General features: G+C 35.4%; 1 protein-coding gene across 9 annotated transcripts in view; it reads left to right on the top strand.

Moving 5' to 3' along the window:
* The window catches only part of SNX13 (sorting nexin 13), a 149,353-nt gene that overhangs the window by 27,485 nt on the left and 103,090 nt on the right, over positions 1-18,778 (top strand). For 7 of the 9 annotated variants that reach the window (XR_004433321.1, XM_033194936.1, XM_033194940.1 and 4 more), the window contains exons 2-4: positions 11,679-11,791; positions 15,964-16,066; positions 17,766-17,855. Coding sequence is in view for 7 of the 9 variants with exons in the window: in XM_033194936.1 (XP_033050827.1) it covers positions 11,679-11,791; positions 15,964-16,066; positions 17,766-17,855 (306 nt within the window). In the remaining 2 variants the exon portion in view is untranslated. Of the gene's footprint in view, positions 1-1,973; positions 2,066-11,241; positions 11,283-11,678; positions 11,792-15,963; positions 16,067-17,765; positions 17,856-18,778 lie in introns of all 9 variants that reach the window. The other 2 variants (XM_033194938.1, XM_033194937.1) reach the window with 2 other exon arrangements.

Raw genomic sequence — 18,778 nt, 5'->3', positions numbered from 1 at the left:
GGTAGCCAAACAGTGACTTACTTTGTATGAGCCCAGATTAAAAATGGCATCCTCTGGCCGGGTGGGGTAGCTGAAGCCTGTAATCCCAGCACTTTGGGAGTTCAGGGCAGGTAGATGAGGTTAGAAGTTCAAGACCAGCCTGGCCAACATGGTGTAAACCCTGTCTCTATTAGAAATACAGAAATTAGCCGAGTGTTGGTGGTGGGCACCTGTAATCCCTGCTACTCAGGAGGCTGAGGCAGGAGAATCACTTGAACCTGGGAGGCAGGAGGTTGCAGTGAGTTGAGATCATGCCACAGCACTCCAACCTGGGCAACAGAGAGACTCCTTTCCCAAAAAAGGCATTTTCCTCTTATTCCCATGCTTGGGAAAATGTCTGCAGCTTTTCCTGGTGTCTTTTCCTGTTTCAGTCTCTCAGCCTTTTCCCAATTTAGTGTCAGTGTTTGGGAGAAACAAGGTGCTCTCCCATGGCCTGGGTTGCACAGATCCCTAGTGGAAAAGGTGAGTCACAGAGGGATACTGCCTGTCCCTTTCATGTACTGGAGCTTCACTTACTTTTGTCAGCCAAATGCTGTCCCTTGAGCTGCCTTCCTGCCTTCTCCTTCCTGGGTTCTGGGGTGTTCTTTGCATTCTGGTAAATCCTGTTTTCTTTCTTGAATTAAAGCTCTCAGAGTTGATCTTTATGCACTGTTTTGCTAATTCCAAGTGGCTGAGGCATATTGAAAACCTCTAATCCACAATCTTGGGAAAAAAATCTGCCTGAATTGACTCTAATTGCAAATATAAAATGCCAACATTTAGTGACCTCAGACTATATGATACTCTTGAGTATCTCTCAAAGCCTGAAAGAACTGATACTGGGGAAAATGCCCAAGACTTATTTAGTCTAGCCTTTTTTTGTAGATTCTCTCTCTCTTTTTAAAAAAATCTACTTATTTATTTTTGATTCTCTGATTTCTATCCTTGGGTATAATTTGACCGCTAAAAGATAATAATCTAAACAACAGATTGTACTTCCTGCAGCATTGCCTTCGTTACATTATCTTTTAATACTTACATCCATTTTTAAGCTAAGTCATTGTGGGAAGCAATTATGTTAAACTTTTTTTTTGTAATCCCTGCTATTCTGGCTGTGAGAGTCCTTTCCACAAAATGAAAAGTTGGTTATTTGAAAGGATAAATAAGACTGACGGACCATTAGCTATCTAAGCAAAAAAAAGAGAAGATTCACAAATAACCATAATCAGACATGACAAAGGTGACATTACAAGCAACCCAAGAGAAATACGAAAGATCCTCAGACTACTATAAACATCTGTATGCACACAAACAAGAAAATCTAGAGGAAATGGATATATTCCCGAAAATTCACAAACTCCCAAAATTCAACTAGGAAAAAATGGTGGTGGACTAGAAAACTCAAGGATTGCATATCTAGTAAGACTATAAGAAGGTAAAAACAGAACCCTAGGAATTGCAAGCTTTCTTCTACTTAAAGGTAATCAAGGGCATACTTGCAAAGTAGTATTAATTTTTCTTGGTCCCTTTTATTTCCTGTATGCTTTCCCAACTTTAATAAAAAAAGCAGTAAAATTATGTTGCTATATCATGTCTTGGACTTAGCATCAGATAAACCTTACAGCAAGTGTGGGGCTGTGGCAGTACTAAAACATTCATGGCTCATTTTCAGGAGGTATGTTGGTGCCAACTCAGGTTTATCTAGTTACTGCCTTGCAGGTGTACAATTTCACTGATTCCTGATTCCATATATTTCTGTTTTTCAAGAAAAGCCAGAAATCCTGATTTTTACAGACTTTTAAATGCTTACTCAGAATTTTAAAAAATGCTGTGTTGGTCAGATAAAACATTGTCAGTTTCTGATCCCTTTCTCAATCCTTACATTCTTTGTAACAAAGAGCAACTAGTATCACCTTCCGAGGTATTGAAATGTACTTGTTTCTGTTGCATACTAGGATGAGAGAAAAAACTTGACTGGAAGCTACAGAAAATTATAGTGGAAAAGGAGACAGACTGAATCCCTGGGCTTAGAAGATTTAGAGATTGAGTGAGTAATAGAGGTTATAAGTCAGATGGGTTGAGACCCATCTGTAGTGACTGCACTGGCAGTGAATCAATCATTGCCACTTTTGGCTCCTTATTTGCTAAGGTCTTGTTGTTTCTGGGACTTGAAACTGGAATGGTTGTTAGGGAGGATTTTTTTCTATTATTTTGTCCGGCATATTTTAGTACAAAATTATAAACACAATACAAAAAATACTTAGTGTTTTGCCCCAAGAACATAACCAGTATGAATGGAAATGTTTCTGTCAGCCTGTGGCTTTCAAAATCTGAACAGCTGATATACCAGATGAACTCACAGGATGATTGTTAGGGCTGGCTCTGTTATATTTATTTATTTTTGTTGAATCAGTTTAAAGAATTTTTACAGGAAGTCTCCTATTTATTCTATAGAAAAATCAAGGAGATTGTTGGAACTGACCTTTGGCTCTTCTATTGGTTGACCCTGTGGAAAGAAAGAGTCATAATTCCTTGAGTGTGTGTGTTCACTTTTAGGAACAGATTTCCCTGGAAATAAATTCTACTTGTATAACAATTAGATCTCACAGTTAAAAAATTATAATTAAAAAATGTGTCATAAGATATTATAATTTGATCATTGATTCTTGATTTAACCACCTTTTAGCCATATCAGATTATGAGAGGAAGTTATGGAATAGGCCTCCTGAGTAAAGGAGGTGTGATTTTTTTTTTTCTTTGAGGTGGGAGTATAGTTGGAACTAAATAAAGTATGTGTGAATTTACCATATCAACTAAAATTTTGATCAAATGATTTTTTAAAATTGTGTGGTTCTTATTTTATATATGTTTATAGTTTCCCTTAAGGTTTTCTGTACCAGAGTTGTTGATCTATTATTTCCTTATACTAATGTTAGGGATGATAAAAGCTGTGAGATGAATCTAAGCAGTTAATTTTAATATCATGGAAATAGTTTTTTCTGTGTTTTATTAAATGTCGAATGAATTGTGACTTTTACATTTTTTTCTTTTTCATTTGTTCTTTTGGGCACTGATAAATCTAACCATGTATCAGCTTATTATAATTCATGGCTAGTTGTTCTCCCTCTTTTGTAAAATCATCTTGTACTTGTGATTATTTATATGTGGTTTTAAAATTACTTTTTGGAAACTCTTGAATAGTGCATTTATCCTGCACAAACTAGTATATGTAGAATAAGAATCATATTCTTTATTATCATTGATAAATGAAATATTTATATATATTTAGACATGCCAGGGCAAGGTAAAATGGTACATGCTGGTAGTCCCAGCTACTCAGGAGGCTGAGGTGGGAGGATCCTGTGAGTCTAGGAGTTGAAGGCTGCATTAAGCTGTGATGGCACCACTGCATTCCAGTCTGGAAGATAGTGAGAGACTCCATCTTTTTAAACAATCAAAATCTGTAAAAGTATAAATAGTCTTGAGCATTGGGCTTAGGTTCACTAAACAAATGTTATTTTATGTTCTCCTTTTGAATCAAGAGTTTTAAAGAGTACTTTCCCTGTTGGTACACTGTTGAGCAGCCTCAACATTTGTAAATATTTGTTCACTTCAAGTTTTTGTTTTTGGAAATTACCAAAACTTTAGCATATAAAGTTAGTAACTGGTTTTGAGTAGTACCATTTTGGTGGAAAGAATTGGGTAATCATAAATAAAAAATTGATTTTTATTGTTCACCTGCAAAACTGCCTTTTGAAGACAATTTAAAAGGAGTTCCAAAAATATTTAAGCTCTAAAGGCATTATCTTTTCTGTATTCCCCAAACACTTTGTGAATCTCTTTATTGTGGCATTTACTACACTTATGTTATCATTACATGTATATTTTACCTTTTTAGCTTCTGAACGTGTTAGTGGCAGAAACTGCCTCATTCATCTTTGTATCATTAAGGCCTAACACATACCCACCTAGTAACAATAGAATCAATATGAAGCCTCCAAAATAATTGGGTTGGAGGACAGTAGTTTTTATGTTAAATGTACGCATACCCACACATGAAATAGAATATTAAGGCTCATTACTTAGTTTTATATTTAAAGCAATTTTTTTCTTAATCGTATAGCCATGCATATGTTGCTCCACCATAAACTAATCATAGGAGTATACAGCATTGTATCTGAAGCCATCAGGTGAGACTGAGGAGGAACACTTTAAGGTCCTTTGCCTTTTCACTGTCCTTTCCCCTTTCCCTTGGTCTCCCCTTTTCTCTCCTTTTTTCCGTTCCTTCCCTCATTTCACTTGTCTAGTTAGTAATTTTCATACTTAATGAGCAGCTTCTGTGTACTTGGCTTTGGTTACATTATTATTTGATGTTGAATGAAACAAGGTTCCACATCAGGAGCACATTCTATTGAAATTACCTGGAGAAGAATGTTCAACTTATTGTAGATAGAATAAGGCGGGCGGAAAACAGTCTGTACTTGTTGTAAGACCACTCTTCTTACGGCTACTTATTTTTATTGTGGAACTATATATATAATTATTATGACTCGAGTTGGCACTGAAGTAGTATCAACTGTAAGATTCTTAGCCCAATTTGTTTGGCAGCCCTAAGCCATATAATGTATTTAAATATAAGACGGAGAGTGGTTGACCCATTCTAGTGAGATTCATCTCACAGTCCAAGTTCCTTTCTATGGTATTTCTGACAGCCTGTTCTAAGAGAGCTAGTATAAAATAGCTGATCTAAAATAGCATTTTCCGCTTAACCCCCACTCTCCACATGAACCAGGATAATCTACACCTGAATTAGCTGAATTAAGCACTGATAACCTAGGCCTAAATTAAGCACTGAATTAGTTGTGTGATTGTGAAGAGTTACTGAACCAGTCCGCTACAACTAGACTTGAGAGATGATATCACAACTCAGCCACTTCACAGTGCTGATGGGTATTCTGGATCAAAGAGAGGGTTAGTGATTTTGCAAAGGTTATACAGAAAGTTAGTGGCAATCTGGAATCCGTGATTTCTGACTCTTAAGTACTGTATTATGCTGCCTTTCCTATCATAAATATCTTTTGAGGATCAAGTGAGATAAATGTCAGTATGCCTTGATAGGCAGAAAATATCACAAGTTAAATTATTTCAACTTCCTTTCTATGGTCAGGATGCATATGTAATTTTTTGCATTGTAATTTTCAGAATCTTGGAAGTTGAGGTCATTTTTTATGTCTTTTTGTGTCCTTGAGTTCAGCTCAATACAGGTAGATTATCTAAGCATGCTAATAAGTAGACACACTTTGAAACTCAAATTTTTTCCGTTATTTATTTAGAAGATACATGGATAAATTGATTTTCAGACCAGGAATTTATTATATTCACTTATTGCAGGTACTTTTCTACTACTTTCTTGGGAGGCATATTAAGCTGATTAATATTTAGATAAAAGCATTCATTTATTATATTAGCATTTTTTTCTTACTGTGACTTTTTAAAATTAATTAATATTTTATTATACTTTAAGTTCTAGGGTACATGTGCACCACGGCAGGTTTGTTACGTATGTATACATGTGCCATGTTGGTGTGCTGCACCCATTAACTCGTCATTTACATTAGGTATAGCTCCTAATGCTATTTCTCCTCCCCCCCCCCCACTTACTTAGCCCTATCTATTTGGCAGCCCTAAGCCATATAATGTATTTAAATATACCAGGTGAACTTCTCTGGTGTGTGATGTTTCCCTTCCTGTGTCCATGTGTTCTCACTGTTCATTTCCCACCTATGAGTGAGAACATGGGGTGTTTGGTTTTCTGATCTTGCGATAGTATGCTGAAAATGATGGTTTCCAGCTGCATCCATGAACTCATCCTTTTTATGGCTGCATAGTATTCCATGGTGTATATGTGCCACATTTTCTTATTCCAGTCTGTCATTGATGGGCATTTGAGTTGGTTTCAAGTCTTTGCTATTGTGAATAGTGCCACAATAAACGTACGTGTGCATGTGTCTTTATAGCAGCATGATTTATAATCCTTTGGGTATATACCCAGTAATGGGATGGCTGGGTCAAATGGTATTTCTAGTTCTAGATCCTTGAGGAATCACCACACTGTCTTCCACAATGATTGAACTAGTTTATAGTCCCACCAACAGTGTAAAAGCATTCCTATTTCTCCATATCCTCTCCGGCACCTGTTGTTTCCTGACTTTTAAATGATCGATCGCCATTCTAACTGCTGTGAGATGATATCTCGTGGTTTTGATTTGCATTTCTCTGATGGCGAGTGATGATGAGCATTTTTTTATGTGTCTGTTGGCTGCATAAATGTCTTCTTTTGAGAAGTGACTGTTCATATCTTTTGCCCACTTTTTGATGGGATTGTTTTCTTCTTTTAAATTTGTTTGAGTTCTTTGTAGGTTCTGGATATTAGCCCTTTGTCAGATGAGTAGATTGCAAAATTTTTCTCCCGTTCTGTAGGTTGCCTGTTCACTCTGATGGTAGTTTCTTTTGCTGTGCAGAAGCTCTTTAGTTTAATTAGATCCCATTTGTCAATTTTGGTTTTTGTTGCCATTGCTTTTGGTATTTTAGACGTGAAGCCCTTACCCATGCCTATGTCCTGAATGGTGTTGCCTAGATTTTCTTCTAGGGTTTTTATGGTTTTAGGTCTTACATTTAAGTCTCTAATCCATCTTGAATTAATTTTTGTATAAGGTGTAAGGAAGGGATCCAGTTTCAGCTTTCTACATATGGCTAGCCAGTTTTCCCAGCGCCATTTATTAAATAGGGAATCCTTTCCCCATTTCTTGTTTTTGTCAGGTTTGTCTAAGATTAGATGGTTGTAGATGTGTGGTATTATTTCTGAGGGCTCTGTTCTGTTCCATTGGTCTATATCTCTGTTTTGGTACCAGTACCATGCTGTTTTGGTTACTGTAGCCTTGTAGTATAGTTTGAAGTCAGGTAGCATGATGCCTCCAGCTTTGTTCTTTTGGCTTAGGATTGTCTTGGCAATGCTACTCTTTTTTATTTCCATATGAACTTTAAAGCAGTTTTTTCCCAATTCTGTGAAGAAAGTCATTGGTAGCTTAATGGGGATGGCATTGAATCTATAAATTACCTTGGGCAGTATGGCCATTTTCAGGATATTGATTTTTCCTATCCATGAGCATAGAATGTTTTTCCACTTGTTTGTGTCCTCTTTTATTTCATTGAGCAGTGGTTTGTAGTTCTCTTTGAAGAGGTCCTTCACATCTCTTATAAGTTAGATTCCTAGGTATTTTATTCCATTTGAAGCAATTGTGAATGGGAGTTCACTCATGATTTTGCCCTCTGTTTGTCTGTTTCTGGTGTCTAGGAATGCTTGTGATTTTTGTACATTGATTTTGTATCCTGAGACTTTGCTGAAGTTGCTTATCAGCTTAAGGAGATTTTGGGCTGAGACGATGGTGTTTTCTAAATATACAATCATGTCATTTGCAAACAGGGACAATTTGACTTCCTCTTTTCCTAATTGAATACCCTTTATTTCTTTCTCCTGCCTGATTGCCCCGGCCAGAACTTCCAACCCTATGTTGAATAGAAGTGGTGAGAGAGGACATCCCTGTCTTGTGCCAGTTTTCAAAGAGAATGCTTCCAGTTTTTGTCCATTCAGTATGATATTGGCTGTGGGTTTGTCATGGATAGCTCTTATTATTTTGAGATACGTTCCATCAGTACCGAGTCTTACTGTGACTTTTTTTTTTTTTTTTTTGAGACGGAGTCTTGCTCTGCTGCCCAGGCTGGAGTGCAGTGGCCGGCTCTCAGCTCACTGCAAGCTCCGCCTCCCGGGTTCGCGCCATTCTCCAGCCTCAGCCTCCCGAGTAGCTGGGACTACAGGCGCCCGCCTCGTTGCCCGGCTAGTTTTTTGTATTTTTTTAAGACAATTGTCAGCTGACAAATTTTATGGGTTAAAGAGTCAAGATTGGCTTAGTGTGAGATCTTACCCTTATAGCTGTGTGACCTTGGGCAATGTTTAAAAACTTTTTTATTGTTGAACTTTGCATAATAATAGTGATTAAACCAAAATTGACCACTGGACTGTGAACTCATTTACTCCGCACCGTAACCACATGACATAGGTGAGGAAATGAAGGCCTGTAGTGGTTACATAACTAATAGTAAAGGTGGTACCTAAGGTGCAACACGAAGTCCCCTCCCTCTTCCCTCTCCTTTTCTCAAGCAGAAGTCTTCCCGCATAGTTACCACAACTGGAAATGTACTGGGTCACACCTAAAGCCACTATGTCTCTGAATCTCACCCAAGGCCCATGGAAAGTACTGCCTGGGTACCTACTGCTGTTGATTATTCAGGGCCCAAGGGCTCTTTAGTCAGCAGATAATCAATCTTGCCAGAACTAGGTCCTTCCCTTCAAAGCAGTAGGTTCCCTTTTGGCCAAGGGTGTGTCTAGAAATGCTGTCTGGGAGGTAGGGCCTGGAACAGGAGCCTCAGGACTCTGCCTGATGACTGTCCTACTGTGCCTAAGCTGGTATCCAAGTTTCAAGACAGAATCCTCTTCACTCTTCCCTCTCCTCTCCTCAAGCAGAGAGAAGGAGTCTTTCCCGGAATTGCAAGCTGCACTACTTGGGGTGGGAGGAAGGGTGGTGCAAGTGCTCCCTTCGTCGCCCCAGCTGGTGTCTCACTGGGTGGTGTGGTGGCTCCGAACCCAGCACAGCCCAGGACTTGCACTCTTGTGGCCTAGCCTGCCTTTCAAGTTTACTTAGGACTCCAAAGCAGTTTACAGTGGCAAGGCTTGCTGGCCTCAGGTTCCAACCACTGGGATGGTTACCACAGGCCTCGAGTGTGACTCAGTACTTTGTTGACTTCAAGTATGATCCAGTGCCATCACAGTGGAGGTGGCAACAGGGGTGCTTGTGTCACCTCTCCCCCAGCTCCACACACCTTAGCAGAGAGAGAGAGAGAGACTCTGTTTGGGAGAATGTAAGGGAAGAGAACAAGAATTTCTGTCTGGTAATTTAAGTAATTCTTCCACATGTTATTTAGGACCATGAAGGCAATACCACTACAAGTCTTTCAGAGCCACAACATTAGTAGGCTTAAGGTGCCCGTAATGTATATATGGCTACAGTGACTAGAAACAGATCACAACACCCAAGTTCCTTTGAATACCTGGAAAGCCTTCCCAAGAAAGACTGGGACAAACAAACCCAGACTGTAAAGACTACAATAAATGCCTAACTCTTCAGTGTCCAGACATCAGTGAACATCCACAAGCATCAAGACTGTCCAGGAAAACACTGACCTCACCAAATGAACTAAATAAGACACCATGGATATGTGTCCTTTTGGGTGGAAAAATCAAAATAGTTGTTTTGAGGACATACAACAAAATTCAAGATAATACAGAGAAGGAATTCAGAATCTTATCAGATAAATTTAACAAGGAGATTAATAAAAAGAATCAAGCAAAAATCTTGGAGTTGAAAAGTGCAGTTGACCTACTGACAAATATATCAGAATCTCTTAATAGAATTGATCAAACAGAAGAAGGAATGAGTGAACTTGAAGACAGGCTAATTGAAAATACACAGAGGAGAAAAAAGAATAAAAAAGAACGAGGCACAACTGCAAGATCTAGAATTCTAATAGCCTCAAAAGGGCAAACCTAAGAGTTATTGTCCTGAAAGAGGAGGTAGAGAGAGAGTTCGGGGTAGAAAATTTATTCAGATAGATAATAACAAAGAGCCTCTCAAACCTAGCAGAAGATATCAATATTAAAATACAAGAAGGTTATAGAACACCAAGCAGATTTAAACCAAGACTACCTCAAGATACTTAATAATCAAACTCTCAAAGGTCAAGGATGAAGAAGAAAGGAACCTAAAAGCAACAAGAGAAAAAGAAAAAAACATGTAATGGTGCTCCAGTACATTTGCCAGCAGACTTCTCAGTGGAAGTTGCACAGGACAGGAGAGAGTGGCATGCCATATTTTAGTGTGGATTAGGAACTTCAGCAAAGTATTAGAGAAACTGAGTGGCTCTGAACTTTATTCTAAGTGACTATGTCCTACTTACCAGCTCTTAGAAGGAAGTCAGAGGACACTTCTGTAGGTGAAATAGTATTCCCTCCTGATTCAGTGAGGAGAGAACGTGGAGGCAGAGCAGAAACTTCGTTAGCAGGCATTCTGTCCTTTGTTTAAAAGATAAAGTGACCAAGATGTGGAAAAAGGACAATAAAACACAAAAGAATAAGAGTTGTGTAACTGTGAGAGACATAGAAGAAGATATGATTAAGTTGAAAAATACTATTTTGGGATAAGAAGACTCAGTATTGTATGTCTCCCTAAATAAATCTTGTCCAGGATTTCTGTTCATTTGTCATCTAATCATTTACAGTTGCTTAGACCAGCGCTATACAGTTGCTTTATTTTTCTCTGTAGCACTTATCCCCATGTGATATAACTACATATTTACTTAATTTTCTTTTTCCCCACTTCTGGAATGTAAACTTATGAAGCTATGTGAATTTATGAGCATATGCTTGTATTTCTCTCCTTACTAGAATGTAGATTTATGAGGATATGTTTTATCCCTTGTGGTATCCCCACTACCTTGAGCTGTGCTTGGCACAAAGGAAGCAATGACTGGTGAGTGAATGAATGAATAAATAAAACCCTCCTTTCTCTCATAATCCACAGTGCTTACTGTCTGTTCTATAGTTTTTTGGTCGTTAATTTTGTTCAGTTTAGCATCTTATAATGCTTTCTATTATTTTCTTTTGGTTCAGTATCTAATTGTTTCATTCCTATAGGACATTCTTCTCCATGCTCCTTGATGGCGTGAGTGGGACAAATGCTTCCTTTGTGTACTACCTCACAGTGCAAGGCCAATGGATGTAGGAACTTGCTGAATTGAACACATGTATTTGTTCATAATGACTTAAATTGCCAAAATCCAGTTTGCCTTTAATAAAAGGCATATTTTTTTATTGACTGACACAGTATAATTCTGTATGAAATAGGTTTTTTTTTAATGTATGAATACTTTTTGGTGATGTTTTGTTGAGCTCATAGTAAATTTTGGTAACTGGAAGTTGGAACTTTTGTAATTATAATTGTATGAGTTTCTACACATAATTTGAGTAAAATAGTATCACAATTTTCAATGAGATAAGAATTTCTTACCTTGAAATTTGAATTTCTAATAAAATGTCTCCTTATGCTGTAGTTATATTGGGACCTAGTTTCAAGACGAAATACTAATTCTAAGTAAGTATAACTTTGTAGCCTACTTATCCTTTTATATATAGTTTGCAAATATAAATGTACAGATGTTTTTATACATACTTTGTTGTATTTCTCATGCCAGGATTTCATTTAACAGTTTGGATAACTATTTCTGTTCTGTACCTTTGCATTGCCACTAGGATATTTTTAAAAAGTAATTGCAGATGCTCTATGAATCTCTCTATACATATAAATTTTGTATATTGTTTTGTGGAGATAAATTTTCAAGTGTACAGTTTACATTTTCAAAAGTTACTGAAATAATGCCATAAATGTTTACAAGAAGAAATTTAGAACTATGTTAAAGTTTTGTTGGTTCTTTTCTAATTCATGTGGAGAATTATTTACTTATTTACTTATATTTTTTCTTTATTTCAGACCAGTCTATCCATATGGGGATGGGGAAGCCTTGGCATTGTCCTTTTTCTGATAACCTTTGGACCCTTTGTAATATTTTATTTGACATTTTATATCCTCTGCTTTGTGGGTGGGTAAGTATACTCAATTACAATTTTATAATTGTTGTGTCATGTCTTGTTAAAATGGAAACAAATGACTATGAGAAATGGGAGTATGATTTATTTGTGAATACCATTTTTAATAAATTGCTTTTACTAAAGTTAAAAAAATAAGGATACCCATAAAAATAAAAACAGTGATTGTCATTATTTGTATCATAAATATGGGTAGTCCTTCAATAATAAGATATCCATTTCCAAAGGTATGAACTTTTTTTTGGTGGTAATGTGTAAAGTTTAAAAAATTTTTCAGATTCCTTTTGGTGTTGTTTCTCCTTTAAAGTTGAAATTTTCTTTTGCATTATGTTAATCATAATAAGTAAGTTAAAATGAGACTACACATGAAGTTTTACATTATAGAAATTGTGATTAGACTTCAAACAATAATGTTAATTTTTTCCTTTAATGAATGTTGTAATTTCGGTCTAGAAAATTCAAATACCTGATTTCACAGTTTTCTCTTCTTAGTTATTTGGTGTACGTTTATATTTTCCCTTAAGTTGATAAACCTTTACAAGAGAGGTTTCAGTCATAATTTATTGTAGCTTTGTATGCAGAGCATTTGGTATCAGACATGAATTACAAGGAAATACTAGAAAATATATAGACAAGGGATGTTTGTTATTTAGACACTGTTACCAAAGTAGCTTAGTTGAAATGAGTATTTTGTTGTTAATGTGTTTGTATATATGTTTATATGACATATTTATGTAATCAGTTGTGGAATGAACACTGATTTCATTCTGAAAAATCTTTTGAGACCCCAAATATTTGGAGGAGTTGTTTAAGCCTATAGGTTTAGAAGATTTAGCTGAATTGAATAGCTTATATAAACAGTAGCTTGAGAAACTGTATCGGACACTGAAGGGTTAGCTTCGAAATATATCTGTCACTTTTTTGGGGATACAGATTTGATAGTCATATTATGGTCTTTCTATAGGGAGCATATGCTTGAACAAGTGAGAATTTCTTTAATTGAGCAGCTATGTCAGAGACTCTCCATAAAACTATATTTTATGTTAGATTGAGTATTTTTGTATCTATGGCCTAGATATAATACTGTGTATTGAAACATTTAAACTAATTTTAGCCATAATAGTCTGATAATGGAGTTCAGAGTATCTTTATTGATGATAAAGATGATTGAAGATAATACAGATCTGCAGCCAAATGGGTTTCCTAATTACACTCCTCAGTCACAGTTAAGGCCACAGCATGGCTGAATAGCGACATGGTTGCACCTCTCCCTCTCAGAGTCAAGGCCGCATTTATTAATTGGAAAGGAAATTGTCTTGACTTTTTTTTTTTTTGAAAGGTAGAAATTTCTTCTAATTACACTAATTGTATTAGCCCTTGTAAGAGTGAAGGAAAAGGATTTCAGAGTATTTCCCAATACTTTGGCAAGGGAGGATATTGCAGCTTTATAGGCTAAGGTAGGAGCCCTTGGAAGGTAGATAACTGAATAATTATTTCTTTTTTTACTCAACTGCTCCAAATAAGATTTAGGAAAAAGAGAAATCAGTTTATTAATTTTTTAAGTTTTTTTTTTTTTTTTTGAGACGGAGTCTCGCTCTGTCGCCCGGGCTGGAGTGCAGTGGCCGGATCTCAGCTCACTGCAAGCTCCGCCTCCCGGGTTCGCGCCATTCTCCAGCCTCAGCCTCCCGAGTAGCTGGGACTACAGGCGCCCGCCACCTCGCCCGGCTAGTTTTTTGTATTTTTTTTTTAGTAGAGACGGGGTTTCACGGGGTTAGCCAGGATGGTCTCGATCTCCTGACCTCGTGATCCGCCCGCCTCGGCCTCCCAAAGTACTGGGATTACAGGCTTGAGCCACCACGCCCGGCCAACTTTTTAAGTTTTTAAATCTTTAAAAAAACCCAGATCCTGCACAAAGTTTATTCATTTTTAAAGTCATGAGAACTTTTGTTGTTCCTTTTTTAAATGTTGTAATTTATCAAGGAATAATTTCAAAAAATCTTTCAGATGCTTACAAAGTTCTGTAAAAATTTGAAGATAAGGTGGGATACTAGAGGATAATGGGTACTAAAAGACTCTTTAGAGAAAATTAAGAGTCACATGGTAGGCCTGTGGAATCCTCTCTTTTTTTGTTTTGCTAATAAAACTTAAGTTTTTAAGTGCTACAGTTTATTCTTCTGAAGTGTTGATAATGTCTCTATTTTGCTTATAGTCAAAGTTAACCCCTTATTTTTTAATATAAAGAATGCTTTTGGAAAGAAAAATACGTGGGGATTTTTCATTTTTGTTGTTGTAGGATACTTTCATCCCATTGCATTATGGTTATTTTGTGACATTCTGTTATATTAGTTGGGTTATATAATTATTTCTTGCACCCAACTACAGTTTAAATTATTATTTAAACTTTACGGCTGAAGCTACTATTTAGGTTCTTTTAAAATCACACTGCTCTTTATCTTGTCTTCCTATCGTCACACACTTGTGGGCAAAAGTTAATGTCTTATCAGTCTGTTTCTTGATGATGTTTTTAATAACACAGTGTTGATATAAACATTTTATTGTATCTGTAAATATGCTTAATAACCAGGTAAAACTGAAATACAGGGCCAACTTGAATCTTAATAATAAGACCAGATACAACACAGATAGATGAAATTTAGCAGTAATTATGAGACCAGCCTTTTACAAACAACAAAAACAGAATTAATGACATAAACTGATTTGACTTTTTCCTTGTTCTCAACAAACATGGAAAGATAGCCACAAAAATTGGAGGACTTTGAGAATCTTCCTTTCAGTAGTTGAGACTGATAATATTTAATGTCTTGCTGTTCCCTTTCTGTCATTACAGTCTTTGAATCATTGTAACATTACTATAAGATCATTATAAGATTAAATGTTTTTTGATGGATTTCCAACACTTTGCTTTATTGGTAAATTTTAAATCTATGAAATATTGATAATATTTAGTTAATACTTAGAGTGAAGTAGTTCAAAATCACCATTTATCTTCCTTGATCCTGTAATTATTTTTCAAAATAATTAACTGATTTTGGGATACATTTATATTTTCTTAATTCCAGCCTTATTTTAGACAAATCATAGATTAGATTTTTTTTTCCTCCCCCTAATAGCTTTTATTTTTATTCTGTATTCATACTGGCAAGTTGTAGTAATATAATACCTCACCTTAAGTGGTTAACAGAACTATAGAATTTGGTCATTTAGCTACATATTTAGATCTCATTTGCCTTTATCCATGGTTATTAGCTAGCATACTTGTTTAATAAGGGCTGATTTTCCCTTTTTTTTGAGACAGAGTCTTACTCTGTCACTGGAGTGTGGTGGCGTGATCTCGGCTCACTGCAATCTCTGCCTCCTGGGTTCAAGCAATTCTCCTGCCTCAGCCTCCTGAGTAGCCGGGATTACAGGTGCGTGTCACCACGCCCAGCTAATTTTTGTATTTTTAGTAGAGACGGGGTTTCACCATGTTGGTCAGGATGGTCTCCATCTCCTGACCTCAGATGATTCACCTGCCTTGACCTCCCAAGGTGCTGGGATTACAGGCATGAGCCACTGCGTTCAGCCTGATTTTTCTTAAGTTTGAAAAATGTCACTTAAGTTTTTTTTGTTTTCGAGACGGAGTCTTGATCTGTCACCCAGGCTCGAGTGTAGTGGCGTGATCTCAGCTCACTGCAACCTCCACCTCCCGGGTTCAAGCGATTCTACTGCCTCAGCCTCCTGAGTAGCTGGGACTACAGGTGCGTGCCACCACCCTGGCTAATTTTTGTATTTTCAGTAGAGACAGGGTTTCACTGTGTTGATCAAACTGGTCTCAGACTCCTGACCTTGTGATCCGCCTGCCTTGGCCTCCCAAAGTGCTGGGATTACAGGCGCGAGCCACCACACCCGGCCTTGTCACAAGATTCTTTAGGAAATATATTTTATTAAAACTTTAAAACGTATTATTGTATAATTCACAAAATGTTTATAGTTGTTTTAAACTTCAGAACCTAATACAATCTGTCAATTTCTTGCTTTGCCAAAGTCACAAATTGACTTTTTAGTAAATGATAAGCCATCTGTGAACTCTGAAAAACATAGTTGGTAGTAGATTCATTAAATTATAAGAAAATTTTGTTTTTATATTTGTGATTAAATTTTTTTTCTAGGGGTTTAGTGGTTACTCTCCTGTTTGGAAAAACAAACTCAGAGAAGTACCTAGAACAGTGTGAACACTCATTTCTTCCTCCATCATCAACTGGGGTTCCTAAGGTAAATAGTTTGAGGGAATATAAAACCTCAAAGTGCAGTTCTTTGCAATGATAATAATCATCTGTATATAGCGTGACAAATTTTCCTATAATTTACTAATGCTCACTGAAATTTATGTGAGATTGTCTAATTATACTTAGGAAATATATTTTAAAAGGCCATCTTAAAAACTTTCTTAGTGTTAGATTTATAAAGTGGGAATACAAACCTGAGAAAATGATAGAAATTGGTTAGTTTATTTTGGATATTTTTCCTGCTGTCTTATCATAGTATTTCAAAGCATCGTGCGTATGATTTGTAACAATGTCAATGAGTGTTCTGGTTTGAATGAAATAAATTGCAGAGGAACCAGAGGGAAAAAATGGATACTTTTCATTACTTTGAAAAATATAGCTTATAATTAGATTATGCAGTATCTGAATTTTAATAATTCAGACCTAATTTTTATCGTCTTGAATGGTGTTTTTTTTTTTTTTTTTTTTTTAGTATCATACTCTATGAATAAAATTGGAATTGTGTAGGCTTCAGATTTGTAGTGTCTTCAATTCTTGTGGAATTGGGTTGGTTTCATTTTGTATGAAGAGAGGCAAATGGCCTGGAGTTGATGCTAATAACAACTTTCTTTACAGTTATTAACTTGTCTGTTACATGCTAAGGTGCAAAAGATGTAGCGGTAAATAATGTCCAATATTATTTTACATTAATAAAAGAATTTCACTCTATTCCACTGACTTTTATATTGATAAACAAATTTTTTAATACTTAAACTTTTTTATGATCTGAAACCTTTCTCTCCTTTAGGACGCATATTCATATGTATTTTTTTTTTTTTTACTTATAAGTCTTATGAAATTAACCTTTCCTTTTTTGAACCATTTCTTAGCTATTTATAGTGTACTTCATTTGAGTGGTAGATAGAGAGGTTAGGAAATATTTTAAGAATTAAGATCCTTTACAGTAATAAATTATATTCAAGACTGGTTAAGTCTTTATAATCCATTTTTAATAGATAGTATAAAAACAGTGGTTTTTATTTTCTATTTCTAAAATATGATTTATAAGTATGTTTTATGAAAAGATTTCAGTGGTTTCATGTTATAACTTGAAGCATGTATTTTTAATATAGATATCTATGTCTATATCTGTGTCTATATTATATATATTTACGGTTTTTTTTTTTTAAGAGTCTCCCACTACCTTTAACCCAATTTTCAGGCCACTGATCTTTCTGAACACAAAAAAGTAGAGAAATACATTTTCTTAAGTTGTCAAAAACTATCCCCAAATAAAATCCGTTTAAAAATTATTTTGCAGCTGGTATGCTGTTTTGGGCTGGGAAAAGGGAGGGGCAAGAGGGAGAGTGTCCAATAAAGACAGTTTGACTCACATGAAACACTAATTTTATAGTTGTAAAGTTTCATTGAAATATGGCAGCAGCATACCTGTACATTTGCAGTTTTCTCACATTCTAAATAATGTTTACTGATTTAATAAAATTTTTGATGATAATCATTTTTTTGGGAGTGTTTAGTTTTGTTAACTTGAGAAATAGTGTTTGGCTTATAGTAGCACCTCAAATAAGGTTATTTATTCACTTGAGGATATTGAAGGGGTGTTACATTGAGTGTTCAACTGGAATTAAACTAGAGAGATTTTAGATCAGAAAACTACTCAGTAAGATGTTTTGATTTCCTTTAAGTGCTTAGAAGAAATGAAACGGGAAGCCAGGACTATTAAGATTGATAGAAGATTGACGGGTGCCAATATAATTGATGAACCTCTCCAGCAAGTGAGTTTCAGCGTGTGGTATTTGAATTCTATATATTGTGTTCTAGGTATATTTCTTATGACAATACCAGGAAATACTTTTTGCTCTTTAAATAATATCCTGGAATTTCTTAATGTTATCCTTGAATTTTATACTTGAAGATGCTTCCTTATTTATTAACTCCCTTCTAATGAGGTGGTTTACTTTATGTAAAAGCCTTTCGATTGAATTTGGATTTAGAAAAAAAGTTTTTATTGACATTTGATAGTGTTTCTTAAAATTTTACAGTTAAAGTGTTATTGTTTTGTTGATTAATAAGCTTAGTGGTGTGGTAAATCAGACTGTTTTTTTCCTACTTGTTACCTTTTAAAAATGGAAATGAAATATCTGATCTAAAAACATTAAAAAATTAGAGCTAGGTAAAAAGCTATGCCCCCTGAAATATTTTTCATTGATGTTTGATTATATGATTATAAAAATGTGTACTTTAGAATTTTAACATTATTATTACTAATATTTAGTTTATCTGGTTTGTAAAAATTATACATTGAGTTGTATTATGTATTATTTATTGTCTAAATACTGTTGGCAGTATCAAAGATGTTCGTAGAAATAAGTGAACTCCTATATAATTTTTATAATTAGACTGCAATGGATCTGATGATATAATCTTTAAAAAAACTTTTTTTTTTTTTGGAATTCTCTATTATTTTACATCTCATTCCATTAAACTGATTGATATTATTTATTAGATTATAGCATGGAAAGTTTATTTTTTTTCTGCAAACTGTCTTTACCTGGATTTATATGGAACTTGGCCATAGATAGTGTTTTAATTTTTTTTTTTTTAATCTAGGCAGTAGGGAAGTTTGGATACCAGAATAATTTAAAAATGTTTGAAATGGTTTTTAATATGTTGATGTTTTTGTAATGAGGGCAGGTAT

Source organism: Trachypithecus francoisi, unplaced genomic scaffold (assembly GCF_009764315.1).
Source record: "Trachypithecus francoisi isolate TF-2019V2 unplaced genomic scaffold, Tfra_2.0 Lachesis_group4, whole genome shotgun sequence".
NCBI classification, from domain to species: domain Eukaryota; kingdom Metazoa; phylum Chordata; class Mammalia; order Primates; family Cercopithecidae; genus Trachypithecus; species Trachypithecus francoisi.
This window is presented reverse-complemented; position numbering and strand designations above follow the sequence as displayed.